The sequence below is a fragment of the Xenopus laevis genome, chromosome 4S (genome assembly GCF_017654675.1).
Source record: "Xenopus laevis strain J_2021 chromosome 4S, Xenopus_laevis_v10.1, whole genome shotgun sequence".
NCBI classification, from domain to species: domain Eukaryota; kingdom Metazoa; phylum Chordata; class Amphibia; order Anura; family Pipidae; genus Xenopus; species Xenopus laevis.
Window position 1 is genome coordinate 68,646,524 of NC_054378.1, and position 14,394 is coordinate 68,660,917.

A 14,394-nucleotide genomic window follows, 5' to 3' on the forward strand; every position below is an offset into this window, starting at 1 on the left:
TTTGGGTACTACAGGACAAAATTTTGATCTAAAATCTGGGAAAAAAAATCTGCCATTACAAATTGGTAGGACCACTAATAAAAAATGTCAAATGTGGGAAAACTTAAAATCAGGGCACTTTAAATCGAAGTTTCATTGTATTTTGAAAGCTTAGGTTGTCCTGAAAAAACAAAATTTCCTGGGTAAACTAATAGTCCCTCTCCCCATAAAATGAAAAAGTGCACGTTCAAAAATGCTCTGACAATTAGGGATGCCACCTGGTAAAAATTATGGTTTAACCCAATGTTAATGGGGGAAAAAAGATAAATATATAGGTGGCAACCCTACTGGCAATAAAAGTACCAATTGGATGGCAGTGAAAGGTGGTTAAATCAGTAAGCGTCCCTGTTTTCTTGTATTGTATTTATCCCTGACTTTTTGAAAGTCTCAATACATGTATGCTAGGGTTGCCACCTTTGCTGATCGCTAAACACGAACAGGGGGCGGGGCAGATAGCATTGGGGGTGGGGCATTGATGTAGGAACAGGCATGATGACATCAGAGGTGGGCACAATGATTTTAGTGGAGTTATGACACCAGGGTGAGGCTATTGCATCACTTCGATGCCACTGTCAATGTTTTAACGTGCTGATGCCCAGTTTAAAAACATACAGGTGGCAACCCTATCTCTATTCTGCTTGATGAGTGAGCCCAATCCTTTAATTAAAGGTATGAGATCTATTATACAGAACTTAATTATCCAGAAAGCTTTGAAATGCAGCAATACTTATTTAGAAAAAAAAAGTCTTATTTTTGATTGATTTGCTTTTTCTGTAATAATAAGAAATTAACTGCACTGGATAGTAAGTAAGCCATGATGGGGTGAGTATTTAAATGTTTTTCGTGTATTGGCCGGATTGTTGTTCGGCGGGTTTCATTAGGCTGAAAACAGAACAGAAAGTTGACACCTGAACAGGCCTTCCTACTGTATCCCCAGTTTGGGGGGTATATAAAAGAGAATGCAATCAGTGCAATCCAATATCTCAGTGGGTAAGATGGTGACTTGGGTCCTCCGCAGTTTTCTTCTTCGACGACATTTTTCTTTTTTTAACCACGCGCACCCACCACCACAGCTGAAGCCCCAAACCGTACAGCTATTGTCTCCACTCCATACGAGCACTTCCAATTTGCTTTCGGCCGGGGCATGACTGTACAACCAAACACCGAAAAGACCAATTTCTGATACAAATAACTTAATGACACATTAGGCCATACTATAGAGTTACACCTGAGCTGCAATCATACAACTATCACGAAGACCTACAGTATCACTGAAGCGAACACATGACCTCAACAATATGGCCACCATATCCGCCGATGTCACATGTAAAGTCATGTGATTGAGTTGCGCCCGCCTTCTCTATGTCGGGACCTGGGCTGGGTGCGTGTGTTGCAGCTGATTGGGGTGGGGAAGTGTTAGAAGAAACATGGCGGCGCACAGAGGTGCTCTGGTCAGGTGCAGAATCTAATTTTTAGTACCTGGAAAGGAGAGCGCGCTGGAGCGCAAACATGGAGACAGAGGAGGAACAGCATATGACCACGCTATTGTGCATGGGGTTTTCTGATCCTGGCGCTATCCGCAAGGCCCTGCGCTTGGCTAAAAATGACATAAACGAGGCGGTGGCTCTGCTGACCAACGAGAGGCCCGGGCTGGACTATGGTTATGAGCCTATGGACAGTGGAAGTAGAAGCTCTAGTGACAGTGGCAATCGCGGCAGTGGAGGCTTTGACCCTCCCCCTGCCTACCATGAGGTGGTGGAGCCAGAGGTGAGGGGAGGGGGATGGAATGCACCCTTCATATTTAAGATTCGCATGCCCTTATGGTCGTACCTGTCAAACTTCCTTGGGTAATGGTGTGCTCACTGATTCAGCAAGAATTGTGCTCCTGTGTTTAGCAAATAGAGCCAGAGGTGAACAGTCTTGCATTATGGTTACTCTATCGCTCCTTTGATAACCAACAAAAATACAGATCTGTAGAACTGGTGTATGTATCTAAAATGTTAAAAGGGTTGTTCACCTTAAAGTTAACTTTTAGTCTGCTATAGAGAGTGATAATCGGAGACACTTTGCAATTGGTTTTCATGTTTTATTATTCGTGCTTTTTGAGTTATTTAGCTGCTCTCCAGTTTGCAATTTCAGCCATATAGTTGCTAGGGTCTGAATTACCCTAGCAACAATGCACTGATTTGAATAAGAGACCGGAATATAAATAGGACAGAAAGATGAGTAATACAAAGGTAGCAATAACAATATATGTGTAGCCTTGCGGAGCATTTGATATTAGTTGGGCGTCAGTGACCCCCCTTTTAAAAGTTGAAAAGAGAAAAAGGTAAATAATTCAAGAACTGAGCAACTATGTAAAATAAATAATGAAGACCAGTTGAAAAGTTGTTTAGGATTGGCCATTCTATAACATGCTAAAAGTTCATTTAAAGGTGAACCACCCCTTTAATTCCGCTAATCCATACGTATTCATGGTCACAAAGGTTTTGGCATTGTGTCCCATCAGTTTGACATGGTTCATGCACTTAGGACAATGACACTGGACTTTACCTTTCTCATGTGTGTTTCACTGATTCACAGCCACGGACACTTGTGTGTGACCCTAGTTCACAGCTAAAACACTTTCCACGATGTTTGTGCAATAATGACCACAATTCAGGAACTGCAATCCGTTCTTTTTGCAGTGCTGTTCTGTACTGTGCAGCATTCTTCATATTTCTGTATTTTATACAACATGGGACATTCTTTTGTTATCTTTAAAAACCTCACAAATCCTGCAAGGCTGATAAAACAGCTGTTTCATACTGAGGACAGCTTTCGTTTCTATGCAACTGAATTGGTTACTAATCAGTCCTGCAGGATGTACACAGCGGTCTGCTTTATATTGGAGAATTGGGCAATTCATTGGGTAACTTGTTAATGAACTACCCCTTTGACTGCCAAATATTTTGGAGTTAATGTGCAACAGAAGCCGGGGGCTCCAGGTTTCACATTCCTGTCCCAAAGTATCTTTTGTACTTTATGCATATGCAGAATGGTTTCAAAGAGGACATAAAAACCTACCACAGAGTACAATAGTTATAGCAATGTTGTATACCAGCTTAAAGGTGCAAAATTCTTATCACCAATGTTTTTAACCTGAATGTGCATGCATTAGGTTTGCAGTGGTTTTGGTAAATGTGAACCCCTAATAGACGAGACAGAAAATAATGTGGCACCATACAGTGTGATGCATTCACATTTTTAGATGATTTAATTCAAGGCAAATGTAGTTAGGTTGAAAAAAAAGTCCCATCAAGTTCAACCTCTCAAAACGAACCGCAGTGCCATATATACACGTACTTTCCTATCTACAGACTCGCATACATAACTATGTATAACAATATCTGTACTGACTGTAGATCTTAAGATCATAATTGCTTGGATATTATGCTTGTTTAGCATATCATCCAAGCCACTCTTGAAGGCATTAAAGGACAAGGAAAGTCTAAAATAGAATAAGGCTAGAAATGCTGTATTTTGTATACAAAACATAAACATGAACTTACTGCACCACAAAGCCTAATCAAACAAATGATTTATGCTTTCAAAGTTGGCCACAGGGGGCTGTCATCTTTTCACTTTGTTAAACATCTTTGCCTGACCCTGACCCTGCACATGCTCAGTGTGGTCTGGGCTGCTTAGGGATTGTCATAAACAAAGCTGCTTAATTTCTGCATGGCTGGTAAGTAAGGTGGGGGCTCCCCCTGCTGTTCATAAGTATGATTGTTTCCCTGCTCAGCAGTTAGGGACCATCTGAAGATTCCTATCCACAGCAGTAAATGAAGGGGGAATTTCACTGCATACAGTCAGGTTTCTTATAAAAACGGAACATATTTTTTAATTAAAGTATATTGGAGATAGGTTTCTTTTTCATTAAAGAAAGTAAAAATGGGATTTTGTTTTGCCTTTCCTTGTCCTTTAAGGGAGCTAGCACACGGGCAGATTTGGGAAGATTTAGTCGCCTGGCGACTAATCACCTCTTCTGGGGGGTGACATACTCCCCAAACTGCCTTCTCCATGCCTGCCGCCTGCTATAATGACAAAACGCCAGCGCCAATGCACTTGCGGCGCTTCGATCTCCGAAGTCGCCCGAAATTGCCTCACAAGGCAACTTCGGAAATCGAACGCCGCGAGTGCATTGGTGCTGGCGTTTTGTCATTATAGCAGACGGCAGGCATGGGGAAGGCAGTTCGGGGAGATTGTTGACAGGCGACTAAATCTCCCTGAATCTGCCCGTGTGCTTGAGGCCTAAAAGAATATGCTGTAACATAATTATCCAGCAGGGCATTCCACCTCACAGTAACCCCCTACTCCGCTTCAAATGAAAGTTCTGTTCCTGTAATTTAAAGGTGTGGCCTTTGATGTGTTGATTATAACCATATCCTCTCACAAGCACCTTTTCTTCCTGAGAAAACAACCACAACCTTGACATTTTATCATCATAATTTAAATCCTTCATCCTTTTTACCAGTCTAGTTTGGGTCTCTCCACTCTAGCTCATTAATATAAATAAACCTTTAATTGATATATACCATCTACATGTGAGCACTATACAAAAGTCTAAAAGCACATATCAATAAATCTATCTGCATACCTCATGTCAGCCACTCCCTCCTGACGTGTTTTGCGCCATTGGGCGCTTCATCAGAGGAGCTCATTAATATGCTTCTTAATAACTAGAGCCCAAAACTGCATTGCCTACTCAAGGTGAAGGCTTACCCCTGTATTCAGAATAGGCCCAATAAATAAATAAGCCTAATAAATAGGACTTTTTTTGAAAATTCATTTTTACTAGGGATGCACCGAATCCAGGATTCGGTTTGGGTTTCGGCAAGGATTCGGCCTTTTTAAGCAGGATTCGGATTTGCCCGAATCCTTCTGCCTGGCTGAAACGAATCCGAATCCTAATTTGCATATGTAAATTATGGGCAGGGAGGGAAATCAAGTGACTTTTTGTCACAAAACAACAAAAAAATGTTTTCCCCTTCCCACCCCTAATTTGCATATGCAAATTAGGATTCGGTTCCGTATTCGGCTGAATCTTTTGCAAAGGATTCGGGGGTTCGGCCGAATCCAAAAAAGTGGATTCGGTACATCCCTAATTTTTACTTATTGCAGTTAACAACGCAGAACAGGTAATTTGAAAGTACTTTTATTCTGCACTTCATCACACTTTATCTTTTCCGAGCAAAAATGGAAGCTGAACACAGATAGCCAAATTTCGCTTTCTATTGTAAAACCCTTTTTAATAAACTGCTCCTTAACTGTAAACCCTAGACACAGGCAGCAATCCATCAAAGGGAATGGCTTCTTTTTACACAACACATTTTTTAGTAGTTTTTAATACAAGCCCATTGTATGTGATGCTTAACGTAGGTTTAATTTGTTCATATAAAAATTAATGTTGGTGTGATTTCAGCTGCAGCGTTATATTGTTCAGCACTTAATAGTGGCTAGTGTCTCCCTCTGTGTTTTCTTCCCAAAATTCTTTTATGTATACCAGCCAATATTCTGTACAGAAGGACAAAAAGATAGAGGTAGTCACCTTCTTGAAAACACCATTATGCCCAAGGTGCATGTATACTATGTGCTTACAACATGACATCATCTAAATATTATAAAATTACAATATTACAAAATAATGTGATGGTCAATAGTTGTATATAGACAAGTGTGCCAAATCCCCAGTTGAACCTTGATTTATCATTTATCTGATTGGATAGGTAGTGCATGAGGGGTCAAACGCTGTATTACCACCTTTCTTTTGTTTTGATCAGGCAAACAGCACGGTAGACAGCTACGGCTCAACTCTTAACTTCCACAGCTTTCAATCTACCATATACTAGCTGGCATATTTTTTTTATTGTACATATTTTCTTGCTAGACTTTCCTCCAGAGTTTGCATGTAGATTTTTTTGCCCTTTATCTACCAGCCACCAATACTTTTAATTCCTGCACATTTTAACATATATAAAACATCTTTCATCCCTTGACAGAACTGTTTGCAACAGGCTAGTTTTTTTAATCATACATGTAAGGAAGAATTAAAGCAGATTGCCTGCTCCTTGAATATATATTTTTATAAATGCATACATATGTAGTGTCTGGCATCACGCTGCATACCTCCCAACTGTCTTGTTTTTCACGGGACAGTGCCGATTTTGACAGTTTACCTGGATTGTTACTAAAATGTCCCGACTTTCTGTTTGATCTCCTGCACTGAACAGCCAGAAAAAGATACAATGTTTCTAAAACTTTTTACAGAGAGCCCAGAATATGTAGAAGGTGCATATGTAACAATTTAAGATAATACAGATAAAGATCAGCAGGTCTCTTGGGGAATTGACTTCCATCTTAAAGGGCAATTCACTACCATTAGCAAAAACTGGTCACTTGACACCCCTAATCTTATTTTACCTACAATAAAATCTTGGTAAATCTTAAAATGCAAAGTCATGAAACTATAACAGTACACAATTTATTCTCTGATTCCTATTTGACTGGCAGACAAAGTAGCCATGATTTCCCAAATGACTTGTCATTTTTATTAAGAGCTGTAAATAATTTTTCTGTCGCGGTAAGCAACATGGCACATTCCATTTGTGTATCCAAAAATAATGCATGAAAGATGAAACGTGTCCTGAAAATGTAATCCTCTGTAATCTCGAAACTTTCCCTGGTAGTCTTCTGTTGCAAGCCTCACGTGTGACCCACGTCATTGCTGGCAAGAAAATTATTAAGACTAAAAATAAACTGTGCACCAAAAACGAAGGAGGTGGAAAGCAAATTAAGAAGGGGAGTAATGTCAGCTGAGCTTGAGCTTCAGTTACAGTTTTTACTACCAGAGAGGTAGCACTAACTTCTGCTAATGTAAATAGTCCCAAGAAAGTGTTGCAAGTGTATATGACCTTTAAAGTGTTGCAAGTGTACATGAGCTGGCTTTAATATCCTAAATAAACATAGTGGGAGGGAACATGGCACCCATTTTTTAGTTGAGGTAAGCAACATGGCAGCTTCCATTACTCTGTTTAAAAATAATCTACTAACGATGCAATACGTTGCACTCTGAAACACTGTTCTCCGGTAGTCTTATGTTTGTCTTCGTGGAAAGGTGTTTTATACCCTGTATTAATATTGCAGTCCTTTTATTATGTCTGACTTCAGTTTCAACTAACTCAGACTAAATCAACAATTTCCAACCTTATGGGGTTGTTTACCTTTAAGTTAACTTTTAGTATGTTATAGAATGGCCAATTCTAAGCAACTTGTCAATTGATCTTCATTATTTATTTTTATAGTTTTATAATGATTTGCCTTTTTCTTCTGACTCTTTCCAGCTTTCAAATGGGGGTCACTGACCCCATCTAAAAAGCAAATGCTCTGTAAGGCTACAAATGTATTGTTATTTGCTACTTTACTCCTCATCTTTCTAGAAAGGTCCTCTCCTATTCATATTCCAGTCTCTTATTGAGCTCAATAAATGGTTGCTAGGGTAATTTGGACTCTAGTTACCAGATTGCTTAAAATGCAAACTGAAAAGCTGCTCAATAAAAAGCTAAATAACGCAAACACCTTAAATAATAAAAAATTGAAACCATTTGCAAATTGTCTTAGAATATCGCCATCTACATCATACTAAACGTTAACTCAAAGGTGAACAAAAATAACTCCCAACGACCATGAAATGTGCTGGCTCTCCAACTGAACTATCATCTGCTTTACATGATGTAGTGGCACCACATTTCTGTAATTTACAATAAACACTAATTACCCTGGAAGATTTTGGGCTTCTTCCCTGTTGACAGTAAAGTCTGTTGTCGGTAAATAATATTTACAATGCTGCTCTGTTATGGTATCTGGTATCTGGAAAACATGGCTTTTCGGCAGTTGTAAAATTTCAACTTGTAATATAGTTGTGTGGGGAAAATGTGGCAGCAAATAGGTAGAGCAAACAAAATTGTATTGTCTTTCTCTATTATGCTTCCTTTACATCCCTTATACAACATTAGTAAAAAAAAATTTAAACAGGAACTGTTGTTATTTTTAATGCACTTGTATCAAGCCATCCATGCATTTCCATTCTTTTTGCTGTCATGCCCTCTTCAATTACTCCAAATTACTCACTATCGCTTTCCTGTTGCTTTCCGGAGACCTTTTCAAAATAGAACCTTGACTCACACACAACACATAATCAAGACGCTGCTTTATGTGCTTGTCATGTACACTTTTCAGTTGCAGCCAGAATTTTTAACCTAGCCAGCTACTCATCTGATCCTTCTGCACGCTCTCATGCCTCCTTTTTCTTGCATAAAAAGTAGCATTGGAAAAATGAAGGCTACCCTTTAAGGGAATTAACATATTGAGTGCTTCTTCATCGCTTAACTTTATTTTTACACTACCCAAATTGTTTACTTTTAATACCTCCATCAAGCTTTAAAATGTAAAGACTGATTATATTAGTATCACATATTAATCTGACTGTCCACATTCCTACACAATAAAAAGTGTATATGTCAAACATGCAGATTACATTTAAAATTAGCAGGATTTTTAAGACCTCCATCTCCAGTTAACCCTTTAAGTGCCACAGAACGTAGAATCTACGTTCTGTGGAAAAGTAACTTGAAATGCCACAGAACGTAGATTCTACGTTCTGCAGCACTTCCGGGTTCTGGAGCGGAGGAGCGGCTGTTAGAGCCGCTCGCTCCGTTCCGCTTCGATCCCCTGCCCCTAGGCAACGAGCAGAGCAGGGGATCGAGTGGCCCCTGGGGCGCGATCGCCCAGGGGCCCAAAAACAGCAGCAGGCACGTGTTCCTTACGTGTCCTGCTGCTGCAGCCTGCACTGCGCCGATCAGCTCCGCCCCCACAGCACAGAGACACGCAGATCGTCGCAGATGTCTTCCTGGGACCCCTCCACATCGTGTGCAACAGTCTTCAGCGACTTTTTCAGGTTAGTGCAACAATTACACACACAAACACACCAACACACACTTATTACAGTAATACACACTTAGATTCACACTTACACACACTTACACATACATTTTTGGGGATTGGGGGGGTCACTTACACTCACTGCACTTACACACACGTGCACACGCACACACGCGCACATAACATGTAATTTACCATTTGTACACACGCACACGCACATACATGGCATTGTGGCTTTTTTTTTTTTTTTTCTTATCGCATCGTCTCTTTATTTTGCTGAAAAAAATGTTTTATTGCCATTACGAATAGCGTATTCGCTAACCGTACTGTGCAATATCTTTTGTATGTTATTTCGGTGATTATATTGCAATTTTGGGTATTTTGGTGCATTTTTAGCCATTTTATTGAATTTTTAGCCATTTTATTGCATTTTCAGCTCTGCATATGTTGTGTTCACTTGTTTCTAGCCGTATAACCTGTTTGGCCCAGCTAAAATATTCAAACTGTGATTCTGACGGCCGATAACACTATTCTGGAAAAAAAACATTGATTTTTGTGGTTTTATTGGATTTTTTTTCATTTCACTCTTTACTGCCTTATTTTGTTTTGCCTTGTAAATTTTATCTACTATATATCCATTTGGGGGTCTCTGTGCGCCACATAGTTTGGTATATCTATGCATATTGGGCATCAAAGTGTTCAGTAGACCTCTGGCGTTCATATTTAGGATGTTTTATGCTGATACGTTACGAAATGTGGGGCATATAATGGGGTAAAATTCAAGCTTTGTGACGATTTTCAGAAATTTGATAAAAACCGTTATGTTCAGCATTGCTTTGCAGTTTGGCAGTTTGTAGTAGAAACACTTATTTACCCATATTGGATTCGTCAGAATGTGTACTTTCTGAAAATATATGGTTTTCTGGGGTCTCTATACTGTTAGGGGGGTCTAATGTCGCATAATACACACACCAGGTGCTCATATTGCAGCAGCCAGCGCGTCAGCTGTGAAAATGTATATACACTATTGTCATTTGGTGGTCTCTGTGCGCCACATAGTTTGGTATATCTATGCATATTGAGCATCAAAGTGTTCAGTAGACCCCTGGCGTTCATATTTAGGATGTTTTATGCTGATAGGTTACGAAATGTGGGGCATATAATGGGGTAAAATTCAAGCTTTCTGACGATTTTCAGAAATTTGATAAAAAACCGTTATGTTCAGCATTGCTTTGCAGTTTGGCAGTTTGTAGTAGAAACACTTATTTACCCATATTGGATTCGTCAGAATGTGTACTTTCTGAAAATATATGGTTTTCTGGGGTCTCTGTACTGTTAGGGGGGTCTAATATCGCATAATACACACACCAGGTGCTTATATTGCAGCAGCCAGCGCGTCAGCCGTGAAAATGTATATACACTATTGTCATTTGGGGGTCTCTGTGCGCCACATAGTTTGGTATATCTATGCACATTGGGCATCAAACTATTTAGTAGACCCCTGGCGTTCATATTTAGGATGTTTTATGCTGATACGTTACGAAACGTGGAGCATATAATGGGGTAAAATTCAACCTTTGTGACGATTTTCAGAAATTTGATAAAAACCGTTATGTTCAGCATTGCTTTGCAGTTTGGCAGTTTGTAGTAGAAACACTTATTTACCCATATTGGATTCGTCAGAATGTGTACTTTCTGAAAATATCTGGTTTTCTGGGGTCTCTGTACTGTTAGGGGGGTCTAATGTCGCATAATACACACACCAGGTGCTTATAGTGCAGCAGCCAGCGCGTCAGCCGTGAAAATGTATATACACTATTGTCATTTGGGGGTCTCTATGCGCCACATAGTTTGGTATATCTATGCATATTGGGCATCAAAGTGTTCAGTAGACCCCTGGCGTTCATATTTAGGATGTTTTATGCTGATACGTTATGAAACGTGGAGCATATAATCGGGTAAAATTCAAGCTTTGTGACGATTTTCAGAAATTTGATAAAAACCGTTATGTTCAGCATTGCTTTGCAGTTTGGCAGTTTGTAGTAGAAACACTTATTTACCCATATTGGATTCGTCAGAATGTGTACTTTCTGAAAATATATGGTTTTCTGGGGTCTCTGTACTGTTAGGGGGGTCTAATGTCGCATAATACACACACCAGGTGCTTATATTGCAGCAGCCAGCACGTCAGCCGTGAAAATGTATATACACTATTGTCATTTGGGGGTCTCTATGCGCCACATAGTTTGGTATATCTATGCATATTGGGCATCAAAGTGTTCAGTAGACCCCTGGCGTTCATATTTAGGATGTTTTATGCTGATACGTTACGAAACGTGGAGCATATAATGGGGTAAAATTCAAGCTTTGTGACGATTTTCAGAAATTTGATAAAAACCGTTATGTTCAGCATTGCTTTGCAGTTTGGCAGTTTGTAGTAGAAACACTTATTTACCCATATTGGATTCGTCAGAGTGTGTACTTTCTGAAAATATCTGGTTTTCTGGGGTCTCTGTACTGTTAGGGGGGTCTAATGTCGCATAATACACACACCAGGTGCTTATATTGCAGCAGCCAGCGCGTCAGCCGTGAAAATGTATATACACTATTGTCATTTGGGGGTCTCTGTGCGCCACATAGTTTGGAATATCTATGCATATTGGGCATCAAAGTGTTCAGTAGACCCCTGGCGTTCATATTTAGGATGTTTTATGCTGATACGTTACGAAACGTGGAGCATATAATGGAGTAAAATTCAAGCTTTGTGACGATTTTCAGAAATTTGATAAAAACCGTTATGTTCAGCATTGCTTTGCAGTTTGGCAGATTGTAGTAGAAACACTTATTTACCCATATTGGATTCGTCAGAATGTGTACTTTCTGAAAATATATGGTTTTCTGGGGTCTCTGTACTGTTAGGGGGGTCTAATGTCGCATAATACACACACCAGGTGCTTATATTGCAGCAGCCAGCGTGTCAGCCGTGAAAATGTATATACAGTATTGTCATTTGGGGGTCTCTGTGCGCCACATAGTTTGGTATATCTATGCATATTGGGCATCAAAGTGTTCAGTAGACCCCTGGCGTTCATATTTAGGATGTTTTATGCTGATAAGTTACGAAATGTGGGGCATATAATGGGGTAAAATTCAAGCTTTGTGACGATTTTCAGAAATTTGATAAAAACCGTTATGTTCAGCATTGCTTTGCAGTTTGGCAGTTTGTAGTAGAAACACTTATTTACCCATATTGGATTCGTCAGAATGTGTACTTTCTGAAAATATATGGTTTTCTGGGGTCTCTGTACTGTTAGGTGGTCTAATGTCGCATAATACACACACCGGGTGGTTATGTTGCAGCAGCCAGCGCGTCAGCCGTGAAAATGTCTATACATATTGTCATTTGGGGGTCTCTGTGCGCCACATAGTTTGGTATATCTATGCACATTGGGCATCAAACTATTTAGTAGACCCGTATGTTTATATTTAGGATGCTTTATGCTGGTAATGATACATGGACAATACGATGCTGGAAAGTTGAAGCTTTGAGGCAATTTTCAGATATTTCACCAAAACCGCCAAATTTGGCAAAGCCTTGCGACTCAGTAGTTTTGAGCAGAAAAGCATGGGTACCCATTTTAGATTCTGTAGAATGTGTACTTTCCAAAAATGTATTGGTTTGGGGGGTAAACATATATTTCTGTGTTTTTACCCCACAAAAATGCAGACAATGTGCTGATTTTTCATTAGCTGAAGTTACCCACAGGACAATTTGTATGTGCTAACTTCATTTTGGGGCCTCTAAATGCCATATACTTTGGTAAACCTATGCACAGTGGGCACCAAACTGTTTGGAGGACCCCCGGCAATCACAATTTGGGTGCTTTTTTGTGATACGTAATGATACATGGGCGATATGATGCTGGAAAGTTGAAGCATTGAGGCAATTTTCAGATATTTCACCAAAACCGACAACTTTGGGAAAGCCTTGCGACTCAGTAGTTTGGAGCAATAAGGCATGGGTACCCATTTTAGATTCTGTAGAATGTGTAATGTTACGTGTTTGCGGAATAATGAGTCCTTTTGGGTTCTTTTGTGTAGCCGGTCTTTTCACAGTCTCTCCAACTGTTCTCAAATGTTCAAATGCAAAAAAGAAGTTTTTTTCCAGACCAGCGCCTGCGGCAACAAAAGAGTTAAATACCAAAAATGGTGCAGTATCTTTGGTTCAAGTGGTGTCACCCGATGTGATTTGTAACTCTAGCGAACTCTTCACTTCTCACTTGCCCAAATACACCTTATGTGGATTCTCCGTTAGTGAATTTAAATACTTTTACTTCCCATTCACCGAATGAAAATTATCCTTAAATGGCCAGAGGGCCTACTCACAGACAACCTGGTGTAAAGCGCCTTAAAAGTGGATTTCCCACATACTACTCTCCAGCCTTGCGCGTCCCTCCAGATGCTTGATTATAAGGGTAGGAAAACGCAAAATAGTGTAATACTGTTTAAAAATGACTATTTAATAAAAAGCAATTACACTCACATTTCACATGTTAAAATCATCGCATAAGTCCGTTTGGATGGTGTGTGTTGTAGTCCGTCCACCCTTGTAGAGTACTATGACCCTTCCTTGGACCTTCGATTCGCCTAACGCGTTTCGCTGTATCAGCTTCCTCAGAGGCTATTAGCCTCTGAGGAAGCTGATACAGCGAAACGCGTTAGGCGAATCGAAGGTCCAAGGAAGGGTCATAGTACTCTACAAGGGTGGACGGACTACAACACACACCATCCAAACGGACTTATGCGATGATTTTAACATGTGAAATGTGAGTGTAATTGCTTTTTATTAAATAGTCATTTTTAAACAGTATTACACTATTTTGCGTTTTCCTACCCTTATAATCAAGCATCTGGAGGGACGCGCAAGGCTGGAGAGTAGTATGTGGGAAATCCACTTTTAACCCTTTAAGTGCCAGCAGAATTTCACATTTTGGTTACGCGAAATGCCAGCCGTTTTTAAGCATTTTGTGCTCTCTCACTTTAGGGGCATTTTCTGAGGGGAAACCTATAGTTTACCTAGGAAAACTATACATTGTTTTTTTCGGTAGAAACTGAGCTTTCTAAATCTGCCTGAGTTTTCATGTATTTCCACCTGTGCAAAAAAATTTATAGTGCTAAATAACAAAAAAAAATGAAAAATTACCATTTTTCATTGTATATCAATTTATACCAGAAAAATATTTCATTTTACAGATGAAAATCCAACTGATTTGGAAAGCCTTATGTCTCTCGAACGTGCCAATACCAGATATGTATAGTTTTAGGGAGATTTAGGATTTCTGTACAGCAAAAACTCCCGGCAGTATATTACTGAAT

At 39.7% G+C, this 14,394-nt stretch overlaps 1 protein-coding gene across 2 annotated transcripts in view; it reads left to right on the plus strand.

Moving 5' to 3' along the window:
* The first annotated feature begins 1,373 nt into the window (after nucleotides 1-1,373).
* Nucleotides 1,374-14,394, plus strand: part of LOC108715542 (ubiquitin carboxyl-terminal hydrolase 24) — a 122,472-nt gene continuing 109,451 nt past the window's right edge. For both annotated transcript variants that reach the window (XM_018260792.2, XM_041561412.1), the window contains exon 1: nucleotides 1,374-1,806. In XM_018260792.2, coding sequence (XP_018116281.1) covers nucleotides 1,549-1,806 — 258 coding nt within the window. In that variant the 5' untranslated portion in view covers nucleotides 1,374-1,548. The remainder of the gene's footprint in view (nucleotides 1,807-14,394) is intronic.